General features: G+C 41.8%; 2 protein-coding genes and 1 long non-coding RNA gene across 12 annotated transcripts in view; 2 read left to right on the top strand and 1 right to left on the bottom strand.

The window, feature by feature from the left end:
• The first annotated feature begins 78 nt into the window (after positions 1-78).
• Positions 79-3,659, top strand: c18h3orf33 (c18h3orf33 homolog (H. sapiens)). 2 transcript variants are annotated; one of them, XM_008309560.3, is made up of 6 exons: positions 79-249; positions 763-908; positions 1,494-1,553; positions 1,758-1,917; positions 2,195-2,349; positions 2,489-3,659. In XM_008309560.3, the coding sequence occupies exons 2-6, from the start codon at positions 801-803 to the stop codon at positions 2,756-2,758; spliced, it is 753 nt and encodes a 250-aa protein (XP_008307782.1). In that variant the 5' UTR covers positions 79-249; positions 763-800; the 3' UTR covers positions 2,759-3,659. The 2 variants fall into 2 exon arrangements, with proteins under 2 accessions (XP_008307782.1, XP_016887489.1); XM_017032000.2 differs by having other exon boundaries at positions 2,486-3,659.
• LOC103378369 (uncharacterized) lies at positions 3,472-26,220 on the bottom strand. Of its 5 annotated transcripts, XR_003049507.1 has the most exons (14): positions 26,081-26,220; positions 25,695-25,933; positions 25,169-25,571; positions 24,311-24,531; positions 21,873-22,965; positions 21,499-21,632; positions 20,248-20,476; positions 20,038-20,145; positions 18,295-18,381; positions 14,940-15,076; positions 11,146-11,992; positions 10,464-11,045; positions 6,565-6,734; positions 3,472-4,087 (listed from the first exon to the last, which is right to left on the bottom strand). It is a non-coding gene; the product is annotated as an uncharacterized LOC103378369 (long non-coding RNA). The 5 variants fall into 5 exon arrangements; XR_001759969.2 differs by lacking the exons at positions 10,464-11,045; positions 11,146-11,992 and adding an exon at positions 15,352-15,551; XR_003049506.1 differs by lacking the exons at positions 10,464-11,045; positions 11,146-11,992.
• The window catches only part of plch1 (phospholipase C, eta 1), a 30,568-nt gene continuing 8,246 nt past the window's right edge, over positions 3,996-26,317 (top strand). For 3 of the 5 annotated variants that reach the window (XM_017031996.2, XM_008309561.3, XM_017031999.2), the window contains exons 1-17: positions 6,749-7,830; positions 15,698-15,844; positions 16,004-16,247; positions 16,689-16,818; positions 17,590-17,760; positions 17,999-18,092; positions 18,173-18,376; positions 18,626-18,746; positions 20,282-20,453; positions 21,540-21,647; positions 22,900-23,055; positions 23,558-23,620; positions 24,339-24,436; positions 25,120-25,217; positions 25,298-25,477; positions 25,737-25,844; positions 26,143-26,267. In XM_017031996.2, the coding sequence (XP_016887485.1) occupies positions 7,683-7,830; positions 15,698-15,844; positions 16,004-16,247; positions 16,689-16,818; positions 17,590-17,760; positions 17,999-18,092; positions 18,173-18,376; positions 18,626-18,746; positions 20,282-20,453; positions 21,540-21,647; positions 22,900-23,055; positions 23,558-23,620; positions 24,339-24,436; positions 25,120-25,217; positions 25,298-25,477; positions 25,737-25,844; positions 26,143-26,267 (2,367 nt within the window). In that variant the 5' untranslated portion in view covers positions 6,749-7,682. Of the gene's footprint in view, positions 4,120-6,748; positions 7,831-8,257; positions 10,188-15,697; positions 15,845-16,003; positions 16,248-16,688; positions 16,819-17,589; positions 17,761-17,998; positions 18,093-18,172; positions 18,377-18,625; positions 18,747-20,281; positions 20,454-21,539; positions 21,648-22,899; positions 23,056-23,557; positions 23,621-24,338; positions 24,437-25,119; positions 25,218-25,297; positions 25,478-25,736; positions 25,845-26,142; positions 26,268-26,317 lie in introns of those variants that run through there. The other 2 variants (XM_017031997.2, XM_017031998.2) reach the window with 2 other exon arrangements.

Below are 26,317 nucleotides of genomic sequence, written 5' to 3'. Positions count from 1 at the left end.
AAGCTGTCGATCCTGCTGCTGACGTCACATAGCCACTAACGGCATCTATCTATCTACCTATTTATCTTGGTATTTATTTATTTGTTACTTTAATGCATGTTTTAGTGTATTCTTGACTGATATTAAGTCCTGAGATTAGATTGGATTCAACTTCATTGATACCACACAGGGGAAATTGAATTATGGCTGCAACACGAGAACAGAATAGACTGCACAATTAAAAAGATTCAATAAAGCGTTAATTTAGATGTAAGAAAAATCTTGTTTTATCGTGTCTTTTTTAACTGTACAGTCGAGACGGCTATGTTTTTGTTATATTCAATGTTGCTTTATTCTAGCAGTTACATTTTGTTTTGTTTCACTTTGTGTTTTCAATCACGTTTTGGATGGCTTCACAAAATGTATGTATATTAATATTAGTGACAGATTTAAAGACATATTATATTAAATATTTTGGGAGCGTTTAAATTAAATGTATACGTTCCATTGACTAGGTTTCGTTTGCCTCGTTAGTGGATAGAAAAAAACAACCATTTGTGGCATCCAAGCATAACAATAGTAGGTTGAATGTAGTAGAAAATTATTCAAAAATGAAAAAAAAAAAGACAAAAATGATCAAATCATCAACATAAAAAGGTCAAATCAGCGCCGAATAACACTTGCTACCTTGGTGCGTTCTTCGTGTCGTTTGTCCACCATGCCATTATGTGGCGCTGCGCTCATGAGCCCTGGCACTAATGACCCCGCCCTCTTTCTGCTCAGTTTGTCTGTAGTGGGCGGGGACAGCGAATGTAAACAACATGCCGCAGAGCGATGGAGACGGATCAGAGAGAGGGGCAGTGAAGCACCGACAGAACATGGTGACTGTACTGTCACAGCTGGCCGATGATCACTTGACCTTGCTACGGGTAAGCATCGGGAACATAAAGCGACTGAGAGCAAGCAAGAAATAGATGAGATTCAGCTGAAAAAAGCGGTACAACTGTCATTAAATACGCGTCATTATTCTTTGCTAACTTTTTAATATACTTAATAAAAACAGCGTTTAAAAGTAGTCAGTAGATAGTAATCAGTTACGCAAACTGATTACTATCTACGTAAGTACTGTACATTAGTCTACATGTAGACATTAGCATACTCTCAGATTAATTTCACAAAACATTAAAATAGCAAATAGCAAACGTAAGCATACATTATTTTAAATCAGGCACGATAGAAATGAATGAAAGAAAACATACTGTATAAATACCTTTGTTGATGTGAAATAAATATCACACTCAAGAGTTTTAAAATTCATTCATTTTATTTATGTATTTTATTATTCAAAATATTTGCTAAACAATTGGTTCATGTTAAACAAAGGTCACAAAAAACAGCCCATAAAAAAGCCAAAAGTTATTAAAAAAATGTTAACGTGCAACATGTATACAAAGTATTACATTCTTATAACGTATTTGCTAACAAGATCATCATCTTTACCCTCTCTACGTCAGAACATCAGTACGGGTCTGGCCATTGCCGGAGTTCTGCTGATCTCCCGAAGCATCAGACTGGTGAGATGTTTGTTTTAGTTTAAATGGCTCAGCAGAATCCAACACCGTAGGATAAATACATTTGTCTTCCTGTTTCTTAAACACTAGTAAGCTTTATTTCTTTTCAAATTTAGACAAAAGTGGAAATGGTATTGATTACATGTGTGATGTTTTAGATTAAATTGTTTTTAATTTTTAACACATTGCTGTCTCCAAATGTTGTAGCTCACTAAATTCCAGGCTGCGTCTGAGATTCCAGCTCGGTTTATAGAGCGCAATGTCAGCTTACGAGGAAAAGTTTGTGCTGTCACAGAGAAAGGACTAGAAGTGGAACATGTTCCTATTTATCTGCCAGTCCTCTCGCCATTATTCCATAAACCCCAAGGTAAAGACCTGAATTGTTGACTGAGAAAAATAGCATGGACATAAAAACACATAAAGAAGGTGAATTAAGCCAATATATTTTACTCTTGCTCTGGCTTTACACGTAAAGCGGTGTCAAAACATAACCTGTAAGAGTGGGTGGAGCCACATTCAAACATGCATACAAGGTTGCTCAAGAAGATGCCACTAAAATATCAATTGCTGTACAGTATAACTTCTACAGTTTAAAAGTCACTGTCAAAGATTGTTCTTTTTTGTTGTTCTTGTCTCACGCTCAGACACATCTGCTCTGCTGGTGCATCTGGCAGGAGTGGATTTAACTTCAGAAGGGAGAACATGGCTGCTGGAGAACCTGAGTCCTAATCAGATAGTCTGGTTTAAACTGATCAGCAGAGAGGACCACGTCCTGCACTGCCTTGTGTCCCAGAACAAGGTGAGAGATTTAAAAAATACAAAAATCTTATTTTATTTTATTTTTTTTCTTTAAAAAAAAACCTAGAACACAGGAAAGAAAATACATACAGGTAAAAGTTATTAATGTGTCAGATGTAATTCCATATGTCTTCCAGCAGGTGCTCATGTGGAACTGCAGTCTGAATGAGCAGGTCCTTAGCCTGGGTCTGGCTCGGACCGCTCCGGTCCCTTCAGGCCCCTCAGTCCTGACCCAGTCCAGATTCCTGTGGCGTTTACATAAACGTCTACACAGAGCTGAGGTCAGTGCAGAGAAAAGAGGGCGTGGCCTGTGGACAACGAAACGGCGCAGCACGTGGGACCGAGTGTCCACAGTGTTATGGGAGAGTCCAGGACTCCGACTCATCAGGAGGATGTTCAAGAGGACTTGACTTTTTTTTCATTTGACTGAAAGTAAACACTGAAATACTTTACTCACTCATACTGAAGATGAATATTTTTAAGTGTAGGTAAGTATACATCCCTGCTCTCTATGAGGACGAACTCAGTGATGGTTAAGTCTAAAGGAAACTAGGACAGAAACAAGGGGAAGGGGCTGAGGAGTCACAGAGAGGAGGTGGAGGGTGTAGTTGGGCAGTTAGGGGAGTTTTGTGGAGGATAAATGTGGGTGAAGACTGATGTGGGGGTTTGTGGGTCATTTGGATCAGGACTGATGAATGAGCTTGGCTCCATTGTTGTGTAAATGTCACTGAAGCCGCTGCTGATTGGTCAGACTGCTGCTTCTTCATCCTGCTGCTTGTTTCAGACTCAGTTTAAGAAGAGAAGTGGGTGGGGCAAGTCCACCATGGGAGGGGCAAGTCCACCATGGGAGGGGCACAACCGGGGTAGAAGTGAAAGCGTGGCTCAGATCCTCAATCACAGAGGAAACTATTCAAATGAATTGAATGATAACATCCAGTAATGTCAACTCTTCTTATTAAATACAGCCACACTCTCTTCCTATTGGTTCACAGTAATCGTCCAGTCAGTGGCCAGCTGAGAATTGAGCTAAAGTTGCTTATGTTCTAGGCTAACCTTTAGTCAACTCTCTGCTGTGTGTTTCTGCTAATGTTTAACAACATGTACACTCTCTGTTTTCTGTCAGTTTCTTTTTTTGGTGTCAAGCTTTTTTTTCTCCATTTCATGTGAACACTGAATAGTTTTTGTGGATATTTTCTTTATAACTCTCTTCTTATGTAAATGTAAAAGTGTTGTTTTAATGAATAAGTTCATGTTGACATTTGGAGCATTTAAAAAACATTATACATCCAACATTAAAATATTTTAATATTGTGCAATTATGTGTTTGTAATTCTGGTTAAATTATCATTTTTTAGTTCTGACACTTTAGTTCATCTAACGTTTGTGATCAACTTAATGCTTTTAAAGACAGGACCTGGATCAGTCTTAAGAGATCAGCAGAGTCCACTCCTGAATCTGGACTCCAGTCCAGTTCTTCCTGGTCCCTCCTGTCTCCCCAGCAGCAGTTGATTTGAAAAGACTGTGAGAGACTGATGTAGAGCTGCTTTCTTCTGTACAGCAGGGAAGCTGTTGGCTGTAGCCCACAGTTCTGCTCTGGAACTTTCTACAAAAGTCTTTAATCCTATTTATTTGTAAAGGAAAGGAAACCTTCACGTCATGGGAATGTTTGTGGGAATCTCAGGTTCTGGTCACAGTTAGAGATTTGATCTGTGAAGACGAAGTGGTTCCACCTGCAGAGCCTGGACAAGCAGAACCAGAGGGAGAACCAGAGGTGAGTCACTTCAAAAATCCAAGAAAGAACCTCCAGTGGTTTCAGTGAACTGCTTACACTCGTGTTCAAAACACTTTTTAACTGATTCTGAATTGACAATAATATAACCAATCTCTTATAGACACTTGTTCTAGACCAGTGCCAGACGAAGACCAGGTTTAAACGTTTGTAATCTCAGTGTCAACAAAAGTCTCAGAACTCCAGAAGACCAGGACCAGAATACAGGATCATTTTAATTTGCTCAGCACATGTTTGACCATGAACTGCTGCAATGTTAGTCATTAAAATGATTTTACCTATATTTAAGAATCACATTAATAAATGACAATTAAATTATACAATGAAATATACTTGAAATAAAGTATATTTCATGCGTCTGATTAAAGGAACAACATGTCAATAATTCGCTCTCTTGGGGACAAAACCAGCATCATTGAGTTTAGGACTTTTAGGACCCGGATAAGTCAGGGGTTAGTTCCCATCCAGACCAAGACATTCATGTTTCATGTGACCATGGCAAGTCCTGGTCCAACACCACAGTAGAGTACGAGTCTGAAAGAATAGCATGGCATTTACGGACACGGACCAAGACAATTGTCCAGACTTGGGCGTACTGAGAGACCAGAAGAAAATCTAGACTCTCATGGTCCAAGCATTTTAGGGATTATGACCAGGAGCTGGATTTTTAGAACACCGACTAAAGTGTAATGACACCAAGACAAGCCCAAGACCAGAGTGTACCAGGATCAAGACTGCCAGGGTCTGAGAGAATCCCTGAATGTTCCCTGACAAGTCCCTGAAGTCCCACTTGGTTTCTTTCTTTGTTTTAACCAACAGCTCACTGCTCTCCACAGAAGTTGTTCTCTCAATTAGAAAAAGAATAAATCAATCAAAGTGTCTGTTTAAAGATCAGAGGTTTGCAGCAGCAGCAGCAGCAGCGGTAACAGCAGTAGTAACAAAGGCTTTTATTCCACTCACAGAAAGAGCAGGTTCTCCCCCAACACAGCAGTCCTGGGGGATTTCTTTGATTTGATTGGTGTGTGTGTGTGTGTGTGTGTGTGTGTGTGTGCGTGTGAAACAAAGGGATTAAACATAAAACTGGGGTCACTCAAAAAGAGGTCATTAATGAGAAATGAAAAACAGGCTTCTCTTCTAGAAATAGAGATGAAGCACAGAAGAAATCAGTTTAACCAGCAGGGGGCAACTGTGTTGAACGTAACGTTTGTTCCTGTGAAAACATGGCCACTGCTTCCATACGTTTTTGCTACCGTTAAAACATTTTCTTTCTTTTTTCAGGACAATAGATCAAATGTTTGAAGGACTCACAGGCTAATGTGAGGCTACAGATTTAGCTCTACATTTAGCTCGTTGTTGTTTCTGGGCTAATTTAAGTTATTCTGCTCTCTTGAACAACTGTTAGGTATGTTTGTAATCATAAGAAACCTTCTTGGCTGTCAGTCCTCCTCTTGGCTGTTGTTTGGCTGTTTAGATACAAACTTTTAGTTATTTTGCTACATTTTAGATACTTTTAAATTAGTTTTATTTAATCACAGATAGTTAGCTAACTTTAACTAGCTGTTTTGGTCTCTAGTTAACGCTGAGCTAATTTAGCTTCTCCACTAACAGTGGCTGTTTTTCTGAAATGTTTTAAACTTTTGTTGTTTTGCAGTATTTTGGTAGTTTTTCTTAGCTAATTCTTCCTCCTCTAAGGTTAAATGTAATGTTAATGTTTAATCTTTCAAACCTGTTTGTCTTTCTTTGTCTAATCTTGTTTACATTAGGTTAACTTTGAGTTTGTTGTTTTGTTTCTTCTTCTTCTGTGACAACCTTCAGACAGTCACGCTGTATTATTTTCCTCCCTGCTCCACTAACCCTGGTGTGTATCCATGTGGAGGAATGTACGGGGCTGTAAAGTGACCCTCTTGGTGTGTTGTGTTGAGGGTTGTGTGTCAGTTGTCCGGTGTGTGTTTTCAGCAGTGGAAACTTGAATCTTTGTGATCCTTCATGAATTTTTGAAAGACAAAAGCAGAACAGAGGAGGAACTGTTTGACCACTGAACAACATGAAACATAAAGAACTCCAAAAGTAGACACAGAGAGAAGGACTGATTTGTCCAGCCAGTGTTTTATAAAATTAGATGGTTGTGATGTTTGGGGTTAAAGGTTAAATGTGGAGACACAGATGACAAAGACTAATGTGGCTGCTCAGTTAACCGAGCATTGACATCTTTAATCTAGGCTGGTTGCTCCTCATGAGGTGTTCTAGATATTCTGGAAAGGTCCACCTTCATCTCTTTACTCTTCATTAATGAACCAGACTAACAGAACTGACTGTTCTGTCTTCACCTGTCATCATGTAACAAACAGCTGCACCCTCCCACAGTCGTTTGATTCCCTCAGACTGACGCTTGGACACACAAAGTAGTTAAATTTACTGTCTACTCACCCATGTGGCCTTAGCTCCCATCGTGCACCTCTGTAAGCCAATGCTGACACGGGCTGATCTCTGTGTCCTAAGAAGGTCAAAGGTCACATCCTGGAAACATAGCTGGCCGTTTGAGGGACTGAGATGAGTCAGACTCAAAGATTTGTTCCAAAAGAAAGTTACAGCGCCACCTGTCATAGCAAAATATGGAAAAAAGTCCAATAAAATCTCCTGCTCCAGCTTTAACTTCACCAATATCAGCTCCTCTTACACAATCAATGTAAATCAATGTAACACGCTAATGAAGCAAAGGTTTTCCAACTTATTTTCACGTCTGAGGCAATGTGAAAGAAGTTGGAAAAAGGTTGCGGTCCCTGCCAGAATAGTACTTTATGGAGTCTCTCTTCCTCACACACACTCTCTGTCTGGTGCCCACTGACCTCAACTGGGCTGACTCCAGCTCTCCAGAGTTCAAGGGTCAAGTATCTATGGAGTGAAAGTTCTTTCCTGTGACCTTGTTTAAAAGACTGGAGCCGTGTGTGTGTGTGTGTAAATCAGCGCAGATGAACAGCAGCAGGTGAGGACACAGCAGTGAGAAGCTGCAGAGACAGGAGTATTATCAGGAGGGAAACATGACTGGGAAACTGGGAATAGCTTTGAAATAAAGATGAACGAGGGAAGACACCTAGATTTAACGGTTGATGAAAACAAACAGCTGTGAGTTTCTTCTTCCAACACTTTCTTGACATGAGTTAATGTCATGTCAATGTTATCTGTTACTGTTTTGACTATTTGTGAATATTTTACATATTATGCTAAACTTAGAAAGTATTTCATAAAAAGTCTATAATTTTTAGAAGAATTTTGCGGAGCCTATGATGATGATGATGATGATGATGATTATTATTATTATTATATAACAATTATAATATAGCCTTGGTTTTAGTTACAATTTTGTCAAATCCTTTTTTCTTCACTGTTATTTATATTAATTTTGGTGTTATAATTATCTTAATTTCATCCAACCTTCAAATCCTGTAATCCAATGTTTCCATTGTTAAACTTTTTATTTAAAAAAACAAAACAGTGTCTCCTAAATAAAAGAAAGTTGACACGAATGAGTCTCTGCTCCTTTAACAATGTTTCAAATTCAAATAAAAAAAGTATTTTTTTTTCCTGCAGGTCAAACCAGGTCCTCACTTCTCACCATGAGTTCCTGGATGTTGAGCAGAAAAGCTGAGCCGCAGTATCGACGGCACTTTCTCACAGACAACAGCAGCTTTCATGGTAGGAAATCATTCACACACACATACTCCGATAGGTGCAGTACCAGCCTTTGAACAGCAGAGGGAATCTGACTCCAATAGAAAAGTGATTAGCATAACCATCATCCATCCATCCATCCATTTTCATCCGCTTATCCGTTACCGGGTCGTGGGGGCAGCAGTCTCCACCCAAATCACACTGCACCGTACCAACCCCCCTGAACCTTCCTGCAGGTGGTGAGTCCACTGGAAGGTACCAACCGCCCTAACTGAGATTCGAACTTGCCCAGGAGGTGAACCCTGGGGTTACACACCAATGACAGAGACATTGCCTCTGGGCCAAAGTGCCACTCATAACCATCATATAAATAACAAACAAAACAATGAATGACTGGAATCAGAGAGAAACATTAACAGCTGCTGCATTTCGACGTGTTGGGGGGGTTCTGGTCCAAAAGCGAGAGACTGGGATGTACATTTCGAATTGTTCAAATCACTAGGTTTAAAATGTGTGATCTTGTGACTTTACTGAGAGACCTTTGTTCTCATTTACCTCAATCTGACCACAGGAGGCAGCAGTGGACCAACAGATGCTGTGTTCCTGTGAGCTAAAATCACTGATTTTCTCTGTGGACTTTGGTCTGAACTAAAATCACAGAGGTTTGCTGTGGTAGACTGAGATGTTGACAAAAAGCATTCAGAGAGAGGTTCACAAGTACAAAGAAAGATGGACACACACACATACACACACACACACAAAGTTTTGATTGACAGTCTGCTCCCACAGACAGCACTAATCGATTTTTCAACCTCTCACATTGTCCATAATTATCTCTGAAAAACAATGAACAGAACTGACTGTGGTGAAGTCATGAGTCTGGTCATGAACTCATGATGTGGCTCACAGGATTGAAAGGTCAGAGGTCAAAGTTGATCAACTGAATATAAAAAATCAGTTGAATTTTCTTTCAGTGGCTAGAGAGAAAAATCTAACAGCTGCGACAGAAGTTGAGTTCAGATCTGAGATTCAAACATCTGCCGCTGCGAGGTAAAAAAAAAGAAGTCCCTCGGTCTCTGCTCTCTCTCTCACTCACTTACTCTGTCTCACTCAGCAGACAAATCAGCTTATCCTTCTGTGACAAAGAGTTCATGCCGTCAAGAGAGACAGAGAGAGAGACAGAGAGAGCAATATTCAGGGTGAGAGGGGAGGGAGAGGGGGGGAGGGGAGTCCACATGACCTGGAGATTTTTTACACACACACTTTGTTCTCATGTAAAATGAGGACAAACATGGAGTCAAGGGTTAAAAGCCTCAGAAAGAGAGAGAGACAGAGAGAGAGGAGGGGATAAGTGGGGAGGGCAAAAGAGGAAGAAGGAAAATCTAATGATAGAGGAGAGAAAAGAATGGGACAGAAGAGAGAGAGAAAAAATAATAAGGGGAGCAGAGATGAAAGTAAAAGAATAAAGGGGAAAGAGAAAACGGGGAGTAGAGAGAGAATGTGTGATGAAGGGGGAGAAAGATTGTCAGAAATAGAGAAGAGAGAGGGGAATAGAATGAATGTGTGGGAGAGTAAGGAGTGAGGGGGAAGGATGGGAATAAATGGGGGCTAAGTGTAAGAAACTAAGAGACAAAATAGGGAGGAAATGAGGGAGAGGGGGTGAGAAAGATTAGGGAGACAGGTGAGTAAAATGGTACAGAGAGAAGAAAAAGAAGAGAGATGGACTGAGACGAGGAGGTGAGGAAGAAAAGGAGAAAATAGAAGGATGGGAGCATGGAAAAATGGAGAGACAGAAACAGAGGGAGGCAAGGGTGATGTAGTGAGAGAGAGAACAGACAGGAAAATGAAATAGGAGATGGGGAAGGAAGAGAGACTATTACTGTGAATGTAAAAGAAGAGGGGGAGTGGGAGGAACAGGGAGAGGGGGTGAGAACAGAGCAAGGGGGAGAGAGGGAATGGGAAAAAGAGAGGGAGAGAAATTCTCTGCTATGGTGAATGAGAGACACTGAGGTAAAAAGCGAAAGAGAGAGAGAAATCAGACTCAGTGCTGCTGCTGCTGCTGCTGCTGCTATAAGGCAGTCTGGATTCATGTGATGATCAGGGGGAAGCTTCAGCTCGGAGCAGATGAAGTGAGTGGATTATCAGCAGGAGGACGTTGGTCCTCTTCAGGCTGAAGAAACAGAATGGTGTGTGTTTCTCACACGCTGCAGAGATGTTAAATCTGCTGGACCGCAGGAGATAAAAGGACAAAAACAAGAAAAACAGGGAGATCAACTAAACAGAGCAGAATGTCTGAGGTGACAACTGATGGAGGGACAGAGTGACACCAAGACTTCTGATGGCACAACTGGAAGTTTGTAGAAACCTCAGCCTGGAGAAGGGTGAGTCCATCCAGAAGGGGGTCTCTGTGTGTGTGTGTGTGTGTGTGTGTGTGTGTGTGTGTTTACTTCACAATCTCTTACACAGACAGACTTTAATGAATCTGCAGTAGAGACTGATGTGAACCACTGACTCAACAGCAGCCTGTTGTAGCTGAGACAAATGTAGACAAATACTGCAGGGGTGTGGATGAGCAGCAGCAGCAGCAGCAAAATAAATCTGTGTATTTTTTTTAGTTTTTAGTTTGAGAACAGAGTGTGAATTCTTCACGTACTCACAGGTCTGGAAAGAAACTGTGTTCAACCTCTGGTCTGTGATCAACAGCTGGTTCTGAATGAAGTAGTCACTGAGTTGATCAGGTTTTAGTCCACTCTAGTCAATGACATGTCAACAAGACTGAAGAGATATAACGTTTGACCTGAGGACAGGACAGAGGAAGCTGAGACATCGCTGTTGTCTCAGGGAATGTCCCTCAGGAACACCTCAGGAACCAAGTCAATTGTGAGCAGCTGAGATGAGGACTGAGGTCCTGTGATGTCCAAGACCTTCCACCAGAGGTGGCTGGAACATCTGCTCAGGTCACCTCCTGGACACCTCCCTGGGGAGGTGCCTCAGACAGAACCATCTGTGAGGAGGTGTGGAGGCAGAATCAGGTCACGGTGCAGAGATCACGTCTCTGGGCTGCTTCTGAAGACGGCAAGATGTCCTCCTGCAGGAGGTGCAGCTGGTGGTGCCTCTGATGAATGGATATTTCCTGAGAGATTGTGGACCAGATAAATGTGTCGTGGTACTGCATGGTGATACTTGATGATATTAGGGATCAGGTGTCAGTGGTTTAAATAGAGTTTTCAGAGCAGCTCCTGCAGAGACAGATGATGAAGATGATGGCATCAGGTGATGAAGATGGTGTAGTCAGGTGCTGGTGCTTTATCTTCATATGAAGTTAATGTCTTTCCACACCTGTGTCTGCTCCAGACTGATGATGATGATGATGCAGAACCTCCGTTTATTTCTCTGAAAACATCCTCACCTCCTTCACCTCAGGAGATGTCTCCTTTATCTTCTTTCCTCTGTCCTTCTCTGTTTCTCCTCCCAGTTCTGAGTCTGAACACTTCCTCCGCCTGGTGTATTACTTCATACACATTTCTGTCTCTTCCTCTCATCCTTCCCTCCTGGTCTCCCTCTCTCTTTTTTCATTCCCTTTTCATTCCCCAACTTTTCTTTTTTATAATTCATAGTGTTTCCTTATTTCCTCTTTTTCTTCCTTCTCCTCTTATCTTTCTTCTACCCCGTTTTAAGTTTTGTATTTTTTTTTCAGATTACATTTATATTAGTCCTTGTCCTACAGTATATCCTTTCCTTCCACACTCCCCTCCTTTTTCCTACTCCTTGACATGAATTGAATATTTTTTACACCCTTGTGTTCTTTTCTCCCTTCTTTCCTCCCTCTCTCCTCACTGATTGATCTCCTCTTTCTCTCCTCTTCATCCACCATCCTTATCTCCTCTCCCTCACTCTCTCCTTTCTCTCCCTTTGCTTCAACTCCAGTACGTCCATTTCCTTCTTATTTTTAGCATGGCTAACATTTAGCTGTCTTTCACATTTTCATCTGTTCTGGTTTTGTTAATGATTAATTTTTTTTAAATCCAAACCTTTGATGTGGTCCAGGGAGAATCAGTTCTTCACACTATGTTTTCCATCTTTTCCACTCTCCCCTGAGGCAGCATCATTAGCATTTACATAAGGATTTAACTGCAGATAAATGAGGCTGATGTTGACTCTGCTGCAGGAACATTATCTTCTGCTCCTTTGATAAAAGAAGGAAAGTAAAACATAATCATCATCATCATCATCATCATCATCATCATCTCCAGACCTGCTCAGGTCCTTCTGGGTGTTGCTGCACCTGCAGCGGTTGATAGATTGAGATTAACAGACGTTGGATTTGTTCATATCTGTAAACATCTTTGGAGTTGTTTTATTGAAATGATCCTCCCAAATACACTAATGTATATTTATAGTCAGTATTATACTGAAATTAAAACGAAAACTCTCTAGATTCAGATCCAGACTAAGAGAAGTAGCTGTGTGCTTCAGCAGAGAGTGGGGAGGAACTATGGGGGAGGAAGCTGTAGGAAAAAGGAGAGCGTACACTTGGACAGAATCAGTGTAGGAACACCTTTAACAGTAGTAATAAGACGGGTTAGAATTAATTAATTATGAATAATAAGAATGTCAGCAGTGTCTGTGGTTGTGTTATTTTAATGACACTAATTAATGTGTGTGTGTTTCTTCAGAGAGTGGTAGAGAGACAGAGAGAGAGAGCTCAGTACATCCCAGAGTTCTCCCAGCGGTCTAGGCCTATAGCAGCAGAACTAAAATAACCAAGATTACCTGAGCCAGACCTAAAAAGAGGATTTAGCCAAAAGGGAGGTTTTAGGTCTAACTTTAACTACACAGGGGGTTCCAGCCTCCTGGACCCACACTGGCAGCTAGTTCAGGGTTATTAGTTCTACAGCATATGGTATCTGGTCCTGAAGTACCTGGTATTATAATTATAGTCTTTGTTGTCATTGTAACACGGGGATACAACAAAATTGAGCCTCTGCTTTTAACCTATCACCAAAGTGAACAGTGGGAGCAGTGTGTGGGGACGGTGCCATGCTCAGAGCACCTCAGTGGTAACTTGGCAGCTGGTGGACCACCACTGCCCATGTGAGGAGATGAGGTTTTTACTGCATCCAAACCAACACTGTCTGGGAATACACACTTATGTTACGAAGCAGAATTTAGGACCCTGGTCCGTCTCAGTCACACCATCAAGAAGGTCTACATCAACAACATATTTCCTACACGGAAAATAATATAACTGAAAAACTTCAAGTGAAAAAGCAGTGACAGCCAACAGCCAACAGTGCCCTCTACTGTACACTCCTGTTAGGCATCCGAAAAGAGACACTTTGTTTTTCTGTTCCATTTCTACAAATCCAGTATCACCATCAGCTCACACTGGTCCTCTGAGAACAATCAGCTACACTGAACAGGCATTGGCATACACACACACACACACACACACACACACACCATCATGCATGTGCTTATGCACGTGCAGCAGCCCTGTGTTTCACCAGCTTTGATGTTACAGCTGGATCCAGCCTGTAGCATCATCATCTCCTCCACTCGTCTTTTTTATTTCAGCCTTTTCCACCAGTCTCCAGACATTTCTAGAAATATATTTGATCTATCGTATACTGTATGTGTTCTAGTTCTATATTTTTAATTTTTAACATAGCTGTTCACCTCCATATAACATCAGTGATCCACAGAGAGAATCAGTGACACAGAGACACAGGAGGTGCTGGTCCTCTGCTGCCTCACTTTGTTTCAATTTTTAAATTAATTATAACTATTAAATGAAAAAAATATTAAATATTATGAAAAAATATTTGTGAATTTACAGATGAAGGCAGCAGTGGGTTAACAGCTGTGAACATAAATCAACGTTGTTGTTTTTTTCTATGGACACTTGTGTGGAAGAGTGAGTGGTTTATACAGGATTTAGATTATTATGGACAGATGTGCTGTTGTGTTGACATTTAGTGTAACTAACACACACACACACACACACACACTCGGGTTACTTCTGGCCATGTAGACTGAGTTACATCATGGTTTTTATCCTCACATCAGCACTGGTTGGCCCAGAAATGTGCACACACAGACTGACAGAAGGGATTTCCCCCATTCCAGTGCAGCAGTACTGCACTAGAGTCTAATTTAACCATGAGGTCAACAACCACACACAAATATTTGGTTCTAAATAGTAACAACAGAACTGATCATAAAGAGCTGCAGAGTTAACGCCACCAGTGAAGAAACAAGACGCTGAAAATGTCTGAGCTGAAAAGAATGGATTAAAGACTAAAAAAAAATTTATAATAATATCTAAATTTTCTTTTTTAATTTTGTCAGTGAAGATTAATGAAAACAGAAGGACACAGATAAATAAACACGGTTACTCTGAAATAATTGTCCGCAGTGGTTGTTGTGGAATATTAACGTCAGGAATAATGATGGGCATCTGTGTGAAGTCTTGTTTAAATCTAAAAACAGTCTGATCAGTTGATCTCTGGTGTTATCGCTCACTGAGCAGATCTTTGGATGTGGACACAATTTGTGCATATTGAGCATTTGTCTGATTCTATTTTTAGCTCAGGTGAAGCAGCAGAAGCTCATGTTTATGGATGAGAGGGATAATTCCCAGAACTGAGGGGGATTTCTCTCTGTGTGTGTGTGTGTGTGTGTGTGTGTATGTGTGTGTGTCCCTACAGTAATAATGTAAGCAGCATTGTCTGTCCCGTGTCGGAGTCTGATTAAAGTTCAGATGAAACTAAAGCCTCAGGTTGATCACGGTCGACACAGTGAAGCAGACCATGATGGGTGAAATTAACTGGTTGTAAATTATTCAAGTTATTTAATTTTCAATCAAAAGTAATTATTGAAGTAATTGATCAAATAATAACTATGTATCATAATGAAAATATGTTTTGAAATAACACTATAGAGCTCTAATTAAAATTAAGTGAATCAACAATTAAGACATAATGAAAAGGTAAAAATAAAAACTCAAAACTAAACTGAATGAAGTGAAGTTCAATCATGTGAGTTGTTGTCATTTCTACACCTCATGGCTCTAACATTTATTCAGAAAGGACTCTAAACGAAAACCGAGTTTTTATTGTCAGTGTAAAAACCTGATCGTCCTCCAGTCTGATCCAGATCCCCAGTTCTGGTCTGCCTCACGTTCCACCAGACTCTGTCCGTGGTTTCAGTCTGAAGACAGTCACAGAGTCTTGTCACGTATTCCCTTCGTCAGCCTTCATCAGCTGCTCTGTGGTTAAAGAACAACTGTCGATTATTCAATGCCATTACAGGAATTACAGTAAAAGTTAATGGACCTTTTAAGGCTCAGTGTATGTAAAACACAAAGGATTATGGGTAGACTCAGCTGACATTATTGAAGGTCCAAGATTTAACAGAATTCTATACGAGTCTGTTGACTTCCATCACTAACTTGAACAGTCCCCTTTACTGTCTGTAGCTCCTGGTACACATTTGTAGACACAATTTAACAACAACAGATTTTCTTTGTTTTTCCTGATGAACCTGAACCAGAGATGGGCTGAGACCAGTAGTGGAATCAGAATCAGCCCTCCATCACTGTCCTCCGTCCTCAGCTGTTTCCAGGAGCAGCTCCGTGCACGTGTAGTGAACAGCAGCTCAGTGATTCCTCACAGAAAAGTCTCTGTTGGGGTCTGGACTCTGATCCAAATCTCTGCACTGAGAGCTGCTCTGTGACTCCGTGTCTGCAGATAGAAAGAGACAAACAAGAGTCTGAGCCTGGTTTTCTGAGTGTCCTGAAGGAACTCCTCTGACCTCAGACGTCCTGCTGCAGGTTTTTGTTGCTGGATGTCTGCATCGTTGTAGACTTCTGTGCTTCTTTTTTCTGCAGTGGAGCGATGCATGAGTGTGATGCAGTCAGGCACACAGATGGTGAAGCTGAAGGCAGGATCGAAAGGTCTGGTCAGACTCTTCTACCTGGACGAGCATCGTTCCTGCATCCGCTGGAAGCCGTCACGCAAGAGTGAAAAGGCCAAAAGTGAGTAAACGTGCACCAGTGAATGGTCTCAGCACGTGAACCACGACCCACAGGAACCGATGTCTGAGCATCAAAGATGTACAGTGATAGACTAGATAATGTGGTGTTTTATTTTAACTCTAAATGCCTCCTCCTCCTCCTCTTCTCTTTACTCCACAGTCACCATCGACTCTCTGTATAAAGTGACGGAGGGCGGTCAGTCGGACATTTTCCATCGTCACGGTGACAGCAGTCTAGATCCGTCCTGCTGCTTCTCCCTCTACCATGGGAACCACATGGAGTCCCTGGACTTGGTCACCACCAACGCTGAGGAGGCCAGAACCTGGATCACAGGTCTGCAGTACCTGATGGCCGGCATCAGTGACGAGGACTCGCTGGCCAAACGACAGCGAACCCACAACCAATATCCTTCATGTCAACTGTCAGTGTGAGTGGAGGAGGATCTGATGACCACCGTGCTGACGGTCCAGTCAAACAGTTCCTCTGCTGTGTAAAAACAATTCCATTTAATCAACATGGTTTCTGGTACCTGCTACAAGTTCCCGATTTGGAACGTTGTGGATTTGTGGAATTACTGGGATCAGATATTAGCTGGTGGTTCTTGGTATTTTTTATTACCAGTTTATATAATTAATAGGCAGAAAAGCATGAACCTTGGAAATAGTTTAGTTTTTTAGTTGCGTATTTCATGGTGTTCCTCCTCAGTCCATAATATCAGTTCCCATCCGGTGGCCAGTTCTAGGGACTATAGTATATCATCGTATTAGTTCCTGTGGTAGAACATGCATGGTTCTTGGTGCTGAAGGAAATTCCCACTTTCTTTAACCTGATCTCTGTCTGAGACGTGGATGAAGCAGACGTTCGAGGAGGCTGACAAAAACGGAGACGGCCTCCTGAACATCGAGGAGATCTACCAACTTCTACACAAGCTCAATGTCAACCTTCCACGCAGGAAAGTCCGTCAGATGTTCCAGGTGAGGCGTGAGATGAGAACACAAACCTACAAGATTCAAAGAGAATCTAAACCAAGCATGACTTCATTCATCAGAGCTTCTCACCATAAAACCCTGAAATCTGGAGATAAATAAATGAAGAGAAGTATCTTCATCTAGAACATTTAAAATTCTCCATGACTCAATTATTCAAACCACTGATGTCACGTTACTGCTGCATTTTTAAAACCCTTTTTCTGCATCAGTGTCACTTGAAGGAAGAGAGAGAAAAAACATTCAGAGGAAACAAAGCGAGTGTCGTTTAACGGCTTTAAATATAAACGCAGAGGAAAAAGAAGCAGTAGATTTGTTATTGAACATATACACACGTACTGTATACACACATTTGCACACACATACATTTATGCGTTCATGCTCAGATGATGTATTGCATTAATTAGAAGCTTTGTTATTATTTAATCTGGATGATTTTATCTGGATCAATCACTCCTAACAGTAAAGAAAGTTTTGGTCTTAATTCAAAGAAATCCTGGCCGGTGACAGAGTGGAAGGTTACACTCTCTGTTCAGCTTTCATCAGTCTGCTACATTTACAGATGAGTACAAACTCACTGGACAATAAGCTATGGATTAAACAACTATGTGTCAAACTCAGGCCCGGGGGCCATATCTGGCCCACAGTGTGATTATATTTGGTCGCAAGACCATATTAAACATTTCAATCTGAAATATTTATTTAATGCTTCACAAATCTGGATAAAAGTTTTCAGTATAATTTTTTTACCCCTTTTAGGAAGCAGACACAGATGACCAGCAGGGTACGCTAACATACGAAGAATTCTCCGTCTTTTACAAGATGATGTCTCTACGTCGAGACCTCTTCCTACTGATGATGTCGTACAGTGACAGGAAGGATCACCTGACGGCTGACGAGCTGGCTAACTTCCTGGGTAACGAGCAGAAGGTGAGAGTTCTTCTGGTTCTGCTGAATTTTGTGACTTTAGATTTAGGAAAGATGCAACTGTCAGTCAATTGAGCTCTTATTGGACAGCTCAGCTGTCAATCACGCAATCATGTTTTGCTTTGCCAATGTTCACCACAGAATAATAGCAACAGAGACATCCCTGGTACAGATCTTGGTATAAGCTACTCTGCGTCACTGGTTTTGTAACTATTTGACGAATGTTTTTATTTCTGTACAGATGACCAACGTGACTCCAGAGTATGTTTTAGAAATCATCGACAAGTTTGAGGAGTCTGAGGAGAACAAGCAGAGAGGAGTTTTAGGAATTGAAGGTAATTTCAATACAAATCTAACTTGCCATTCTTTGATGATGTCATAAATGTGTGTTTTATTAATACGTGTACGTTCTCAGGTTTCACTAGTTTCATGCGCAGTCCCACCTGTGACATTTTCAACCCTCTGCACCATGAGGTTAACCAGGACATGGACCAGCCTCTGTCCAACTACTTCATCGCCTCGTCTCACAACACCTACCTGACTGGAGACCAGCTGTTGTCGCACTCCAAGACCGACATGTACGCCTGGGTGCTGCAGTCTGGCTGCCGATGTGTCGAGGGTGAGCTCCAGATAAAAGATGGAAAAAAACAAAAAGATGCATGATTAACAGATGATTACATCAGTACAGTCATGCACAGAGAAGCTAAAAGCCCGTAGAATCATTTAAAAGGTCAAATGCAAAACCTTCAATGTTCCTGTTTATTTTTTCTGCAGTACAATGTAACGTCACATCACTTCCTGTTTGTTTGTTTGTTTGTTTTTTAATGCATCACCTGCAGCCTGCATTTTGTTTTTCTGTCTTCTGCAGTGGACTGCTGGGATGGTCCTGATGGAGAACCTGTGGTCCAACATGGATATACCCTGACCTCCAAGATCCCGTTCAAGTCTGTCATTGAGACCATCAACAAGTATGCCTTCATCAACAACCAGTGAGTCCTCAGACAATCAGGAGGTCCATGACCTCTGACCTCAGGGACCTCAAGTCTTAGGAAGCCACACAGTCACTTTCAGTGTTTTGTCACTGTTAGTCAGTAAATTCCTGGCAGCAATTAGCAGCTATTACCAAGCCATCTGTTTCCCAGAGTTCCCTTTGCTCCCTGAGGAGACAGTGTTTGTCTCTGCTGAGTCCAAATACCAAAACAAAACCGTGAATGATGCAGCCTCCTGCTGCTACGTTGGCGCACTCTAGCACTAATAACTGCCATTTCCGACACATGGAACGTCCACACATGTTCTCCTATTAAATCTTTTCTACTTTATTTATGACTGAACACTAACAGGACTGGAAGTAAATCATATTTACAAAAAGAGGAGTCTGGCAGAATTTGGTTGGTTTTTTCTGCTGGAACTGTATCTAAAGCACACTCACACTCACTGCCGAACAAACTTTACTTTACAAACAGGATTATTCTTTTGTTCATTTTTTGACAAAATGAAGTTTTTCATTTACAGTGACTGACTGTAGATCAGTGGGTAAATAAGCTTGTTTTATGACCACAATGTCAGGCTGTTACTGTTTCTTTTGGCCCATGTGGTAAATAGTTTTTTCACCATCATTAGCCATTTAGGTATATAATATAATATAATATAATATAATATAATATAATATAATATAATATAATATAATATAATATAATATAATATAATATAATTGGCCGACTGTAGTCTGACTGACTGTAGCAACTGAACGTCAGGGCTGTTCTAAGGTGTAATTATATGACAATAAGAACTGATGAATACATTCGGCTGCTGTTTTATCTCTTCTTCACTGTGATCTCTGCTTTAACCCTTTCCACACACACACACACACACACATTACACAGTTGACTGAATTCATTCATTTTGTGTCAGAATGAACTGTGGCCGCTTCAGCTCCTGCTTTTGTCTTTGGCAGAGGACATTATTGTGCGGATGCATTTGTGTGTGTGTGTGTGTGTGTGAAAGAGAGTGAGAGAGAGCGAGAGAGAGTGTACAACATTAACGTTGCCAGTGAGTGTGTGTCTGGTTTCCCCTGAGGCAGAGCTGTCAATCTGACAAACCTGAGATTTGAGCTGCTGCTGTAACATACTGTAACCTTTAATAACCAGGCACACTCTCTCACACACACACAGTGAACACTTTCTTTCAAAAAAGTCCATCAAAGCAAGTTCCCCCACCAATCAGGAAGCAGTGTGCTGTAAGCTCCACCCCCTTAGCTTCTAAATTCTCTGATCGCTATACCTTTAAGTCAGGAGCTGTTTTGGGGCCGAGTACTTTCAGTTCATCCTCCAGTCCAAGTCCTGGATCCTGTTCAGTTTTCTTGATGTTGAGTTCCCGCTGCCCAAGTTCCTGTGATAAAAGCACATGTTGTATCTGAAACTGGGAAGGTTTCTGCAGTAGAAGCACAGCACAGTTCCTGGTACTTTCTAGTCAGCGGTACTAGTTTCAAACCTTGTTTCTGGTACTTTCACCATCCTCTCTGCAGGTTCCCGGTGATTCTGTCCATTGAGAACCACTGCAGCATCCAGCAGCAGAAGAAAATCGCTCAGTACCTCAAAGAAATCTTCGCTGACAAACTAGACGTAGGAGAGATCCTGAGCAGAGACGCCAGGACTTTACCCAGTCCTCAAGCCCTGCAGGGGAAGATCCTCATCAAAGTAAGAACCTGGTCACAGAGGGACTGAAGGGGGAGACAGGGGAGAGAAGGGAGTAAAGACTGGGTGAGCTGATTTGATTTTCTTGGAGGAGAAAATTGAAGCTCCACATGTGATCAATATCCACAGTCGGTGTTCTGACCTCAGAGTAAAAACACCACCAGCTCATGGAAATCCACTGAGACTGTGAGACAACAACAGATGAGTTGATTAATTTTCTATCATGTGTAGAAACTGTTCTGAGAGACGATAGGCTGGAGCTCTGTCTCCACACCAGCCCTGGCTCTGAGCAGAAAGCTGCATTGATCTACAATAAAATGTCTAACAGCTCTCCTCCACACCCCTCCTCCTCCACCTGTCTTTGACCTTCACCTGTGTGGAGCCACGGAGCAGATGCAGCACAGACATCCTGCTCCAATGGGTTCATACTCTGACACTCAGCTGGAGACGTTGGAGGAGGAGTCGGTGGTTAGAGTGAAGCCTGCTGATGTTGTTGTCAGTGAAGGAAGTGATAAGATGAAGCAGCAGCAGCAGCTCAGAGTGTGGACGCCCAATCACACCTTCAGAATGACTCACTACTGGGTTTCTACTCTGCTGAAGGAGCGAGCTACCGTGGGAGGAAGGGAGGAAGAGGGGGGGAGGCAGAGAGCATTGCAGTAATAGCTCTCACTGTATCTATAAATACCGCTGTGGGAACCACTGCAGAACACTCCATGGTGTCTTTGGATCGGGTCTACATCACATTAGTGTTAAGAGAAAATCCCTGGTCATGAGGATCAGGAGGTTCTAGAATCTGGAGTTCAGCCCAGGACTTTAGCCTCATCCTTTTGAAGTTAATTGCTTGACTGACAGTTAGACGCAAACAACTCCCACCTCCAGACTGTTTAGTCCTGAAAGAACTGCAGGAAAGGCTGGAATAACGGCCCTAATAATAAAAGTAAAAAAATCAAATCAAAATGAAACTTCCTGTTTGTGGTATTTGACATTTCTTAGTAAAAATAATGAACTTCCTTCTGAAGGAACAGTTGGTTCAGATGAGACTCCTCACCTCCTTCCTTCTCTCTCCATCTGATGCTTCTTTCCTTCCAGGGAAAACGACTTCCTTCCTATCTGTCCGCCGACGCAGAGGAAGGGGAAGTGTCTGACGATGACAGTGCTGATGAAATCGAGGATGACTTCAAGCTGAAGAGCAGTAATGTAAGAAAACAATAATAATAATGAGAAACTACACAAACCTGAAGGCTGAAAACTCCTGAACATTCCTTTCATTAGCTTCCTGTTGTTTCTATATCAGTCGTTTCTTTAGCTGCTGCTTAATGAGTTCAAAAATCTCTCAGCTAACATAATGCTCTAAGATAGTGACAGTACAGATCAGTTCAGCTGTGACTTCTGTTGACTCATGGAAAAGAACAAATATGGTACCTGTGAGAAGATGGTGAGTGACAGTGACCTGAGAGAAGAGCCACGGGTTCTTCATAACAGAGGAACACCTTTAGATGTTGACGTCACCTCCCCTGCACAGGAGGTTCACGTTGGGACCAGGTTACGAGCTGAGCAAAAGTTACCATGTTGATTCAGCCCTGTTTAAAGGGGAGCCAAATTTGTAGTACAGGAAAGCCTGGCTTTAAACTTAACATAGCTTGCTTAGCCACTAAACCTGCTTTGACGTACACCCTCAGCTCTGACATCAATTTGGGAATGATGGGAGTGAGAACCAGGCTTAAGCCAAGCCAGAATGTCCTGAAGCTCACGGTCCCTCCAGCAGAACCATCTTAGGTTCCTTAAGCTTGTTGTTGTTTTTGTTGTTGTCTTTGTTGTTGTGATGTTCCTCCTTGTTGCATTGGTCATTTGTTGTCAGCACTGTTGAACACTGGTGCTTGGTGCGTCAGACATGAATAACTGAGGTCAAATATCTTCTGCTGCAGATTATCCTGAACGTCTTCTCTGCTTTTTTAGAGAAGCCTGTTTTTTTCCCCTGTTGTTTTTTTCATTTCTCTGCGGTGTCGCACCATCGCCTCCTCACGTCTCCAACAGGAAAACACAGGCGTTATTATTATTTTCTTCTCTGTGAGGATGCCATCCTTCTCTCCCACATTTAGCTGCAGGCGTCAGGCTGCAGATGCCTCTTTGGATGATGGTTGCCGTTTTGAAGCAGCCATGGCAGGTTTCCACTAATGAGAGGTTCTGTATTGAGCTCATTAAAGCAGTGTGTTCTCTCAGCAGTCACCACTTAACAGGCGGTAGAAATAAAAGATGACTCGTTAGTATCTTTCTTTTCTCCTTATGAAACAAGAACAGAGAAATAAATAAAGCTGGGAAACAGAAATGTTTTTTATCACCAGGAGTGAAACTTCTTTTCTGTTCTATTCTGTTTTTCTTATCCTCCCTGTTTTCCTTTGCCTTTCCTTTGTTTCTCGTTAACTTTCTTCTTCTTTTCCTCCTCCTTCAGGGACATGGCCACCACCAGGTGGAGTCTCACATTAGAAAGAAACTGGATTCTCTGCTCAAAGAGTCTCTGATTGGAGACAAAGAGGATTCAGACAGTTTTAGTATCCGGGCTCTGCTGAGAGCCACGCACCAGGGCCTACAGAAGAACCTACGACAGGTATGAGTGTGTGTGTGTGCCCACATGAAAACACAATCTCACTGAAGGGTGGGTGAAGAAGGAGAAGACAGAGGGATGTAAGTAGGTCATTGGATTAGTCACGGTGAGAGGAAATAAATAATAGCTTGAAGATTTCCAATAACAGTCTGCAGTAACGTTGAATACTTCATTTGTTATTTTTAGCTGCTGCAGTTTCTGGGATTCTTTTAAATCTGCAGATGATTCTGTCCTCTCTGTCCTCACATTAATGTCTCTTTACTGTAGTTTTCTGAGAGGAAATGTTGACTTCTGTTTATTTGCTAATCCAAAGAAATGAAAAAGTTTTTTTAATGTCTAAAGTACTAGACTAACTACTGGACTCAATTTGTGGTGCTAATAAAAATCAAATTTAAAATTATGAAAAAAAAAAACCCAATCTTAAATATATTAAATATTTAGTCCAATTAATCACAGGTAATGAGGCTACTGCTCTCACACACACCTGTCTTTGTGCTTGTTCCAGAGCTCCAGAGGAGTTCTGAAGAAGTCTCAGAGCAGATCCTTCATCACGTCACTCAAACAGAAGGTAGAGGAGACTCACGTGTCTACACTGTTGTCTCTCTGTGTGTGTGTGTGTGTCTGTGTGTGTGTGTGTGTTGGTCTTTACATCTCTCCCTGTCTTTACCCGCTCCTGTATCCTCAGCATTGTTTTTATGCCTCTCTTTATACATATCACGCACCCTCCCACACCAGTGTGTGTGTGTGTGTGTGTGTGTGTGTGTGTGACCGTCATGTTCTGGCTCTCAGCCTACAGCCTGTAATTACAGCAGCTCTCGTCGTTTCCTTCAGTCCACTTCAGCTCTAATAAAAGTGAGACTAAAACACACACACACTTATACACACTTGTCACAGTGACACAATAAGAGTGTCACAATAGACACACCTCTGCACTGTGTGTTGTTTTGCACAGACAGTAGATAAAAGGTGAAGCCCTATTTTTAACACCATCATGACCTGCAGCTTCAGATGTAGTACCACTGTTCATCAGCAGAGGCAGATGCTAAAATCAAAAAGAAAAATGGCTCAACTACTGAAGACGCCTTCAGATCATTTGGGACATTTCTGTCTTCCCCTCAGAATCTGGACATTTTAAATTTAAATGGTACTAATCAACCTTTGTAACCAGGTAAGTTAGAGCCAGTGAGCAACAGACTTTAGCAATATTTACAAAACATGTGACTTTACTACGATATTTTAACAGTTTTTGACAACTTACCTAAATATCTGTGTGTGTGTGTCTGCAGAGACATTCCAAATCCAGGTTGACATGTCACAGTGTGGATAAGGAGGAGGAGGAGGTTCAGGAGAAGTCCTGGTCAGAGTCTGGAGGCCAGGTCAACAGGTAATGTTGTTAATCCAGGTTCAGTCTGATCCTAGCTCCTGGTACATTTCTGGGACAGACCTATCAGCAGGTAGATGGCAGTATTTCCCCTGTGACTAATCCAAATGATGGAATTATTATTGGAGTGGAACACACATCATTAGACAGCTGTATAAATATTATATTATGTCTCCTCATTTTGACATATTTTTTTAAGTATTCAAAGGCAGAACTGCAGCGCCCTCCTCTGTGTTTCTAATGTAAATTTGTTATTATTTAAAAATCTGCTCAGTCTCTTATTTTCCACTGACTTTGTCTCTGCTGTGTTCAACACTACACCAGTGTGTGTGTGTGTGTGTGTGTGTGTGTGTGTAGTCTGTCAGCCCAGCGTGGTCCCTGCTCTGTGTTCAGCTCCGTTTTCTTTGATGATGTTTCCTGTGGTTTTCAAATCCTGTTGATGTGACATTGACAGACACTCTCTCTCTCTCTCTTTCGCTCTCTCACTTCAACCTCCCCTCTCCCTACTCTCTTAATCTCCCTATTTTAACTATTTTCTCTGACAGACATATATGCATATATATATATATGTGTGTGTGTATGTGTACATATACACACACACATACAGTACATATATATATATATAAAAGGAAAAAAGTTAAATATATATTCTCTTTCATGTCTTTTGTCTCTGCTTTTGGTCTTAGGTGTGGGAGGAAGAGGAAGACGATGAAGCTGAGCAGAGATCTGTCAAACCTGGTGGTGTTCACCAACTCAGTGGTGTCTCAGGAGTGTCTGGACGAAGGTGAGAGGGTCAAACAGAGCGTCCTGTCCTCCAGCTCACACACTTCTTCTAAATCTGCTCTTCTTCTTCATCTTCTTCAGGAACTCCAGGAGACGTTCTGTCCTTTAGTGAGACCAGAGCTCAGTCTCTGGTCCATCACAAAACCGAACGGTTCCTGGTTTTTAACCAGAGGCAGTTGTCGCGCATCTATCCGTCGGCCTATCGCATCGACTCCTCGAATTTCAACCCTCAGTTTTACTGGAACGTCGGCTGTCAGCTGGGTAAGAGGGGGACAGGAAGTCATCTGCTGCTCACTTCCTCTGAGGTCTTCTTCAGTTTAGAGTCCAGGAGACTAACTGACCTCTGTGGTGTGAACTGCAACAGAAAGAGAACAACAGAACTCACTGTCTTTGTTATTGCACGTGTCACTGATCATTTCTGTTTATTTTGTCATTGCATGGAAGTTAACAGATGTTGGACATTTGACAAATTGTTAACCATGTCTCAGTCACTCCTTCACTCCCGTCTGTTCCCCCTCAGTTGCCCTGAACTACCAGACAGAGGGCAGGATGATGCAGCTCAACAGAGCCAAGTTCATGGTGAATGGAGGCAGTGGTTACGTCCTCAAACCTGCGCCCATGTGCAAAGGTACTGTCAATAATCTGAGGTTTCACCAACACTTTACCAAAAAGGGTTTTTCTGACACCTGTCAGTAAACACTGGTGATGTCATGATAGCTGCAATGACACATGGGGGGGGGGGGGGGTTAAACAAAGACTGTTTAATCTCACTGTGTAATGATGGAGCTGACAGGAAAAAAATGGAAACATGAATGAAAACCTCATATGTAAAACTAAAAAAAAAAAGCTTTTTGAACATTTTACCTCAACTGTTCTTGATCCTCTTCTTCATAGTCCTCCTTTTCTGCTCCTCTTTTTTCCTTAAGGCTCCTTCAACCCCTTCAGTGACGACCCACTCCCTGCTAACCCTAAGAAACAGCTCGTTCTGAAGATCATTAGTGGACAGCAGTTGCCTAAGCCTCCAGACTCCATGCTGGGAGACAGAGGAGAGGTGATCCCCCCACAAACACACACACACACACAGGCTCTCGTGTTTGTGCC

The sequence above is a fragment of the Cynoglossus semilaevis genome, chromosome 4, assembly GCF_000523025.1.
Source record: "Cynoglossus semilaevis isolate Cse_v1.0 chromosome 4, Cse_v1.0, whole genome shotgun sequence".
NCBI classification, from domain to species: Eukaryota; Metazoa; Chordata; class Actinopteri; order Pleuronectiformes; family Cynoglossidae; genus Cynoglossus; species Cynoglossus semilaevis.
Note: the sequence above shows the minus strand (reverse complement) of the source record. Positions and strands in the feature narration are given on the sequence as shown.

Coding starts and splice junctions, on each gene's coding strand:
- c18h3orf33 (XM_017032000.2), top strand. CDS start 801: ATGCCGCAGAGCGATGGAGACGGATCAGAGAGAGGGGCAGTGAAGCAC. Junction 909..1,493: donor ATCACTTGACCTTGCTACGG/GTAAGCATCGGG, acceptor TCTCTACGTCAG/AACATCAGTACGGGTCTGGC. Junction 1,918..2,194: donor ATTATTCCATAAACCCCAAG/GTAAAGACCTGA, acceptor TCTCACGCTCAG/ACACATCTGCTCTGCTGGTG.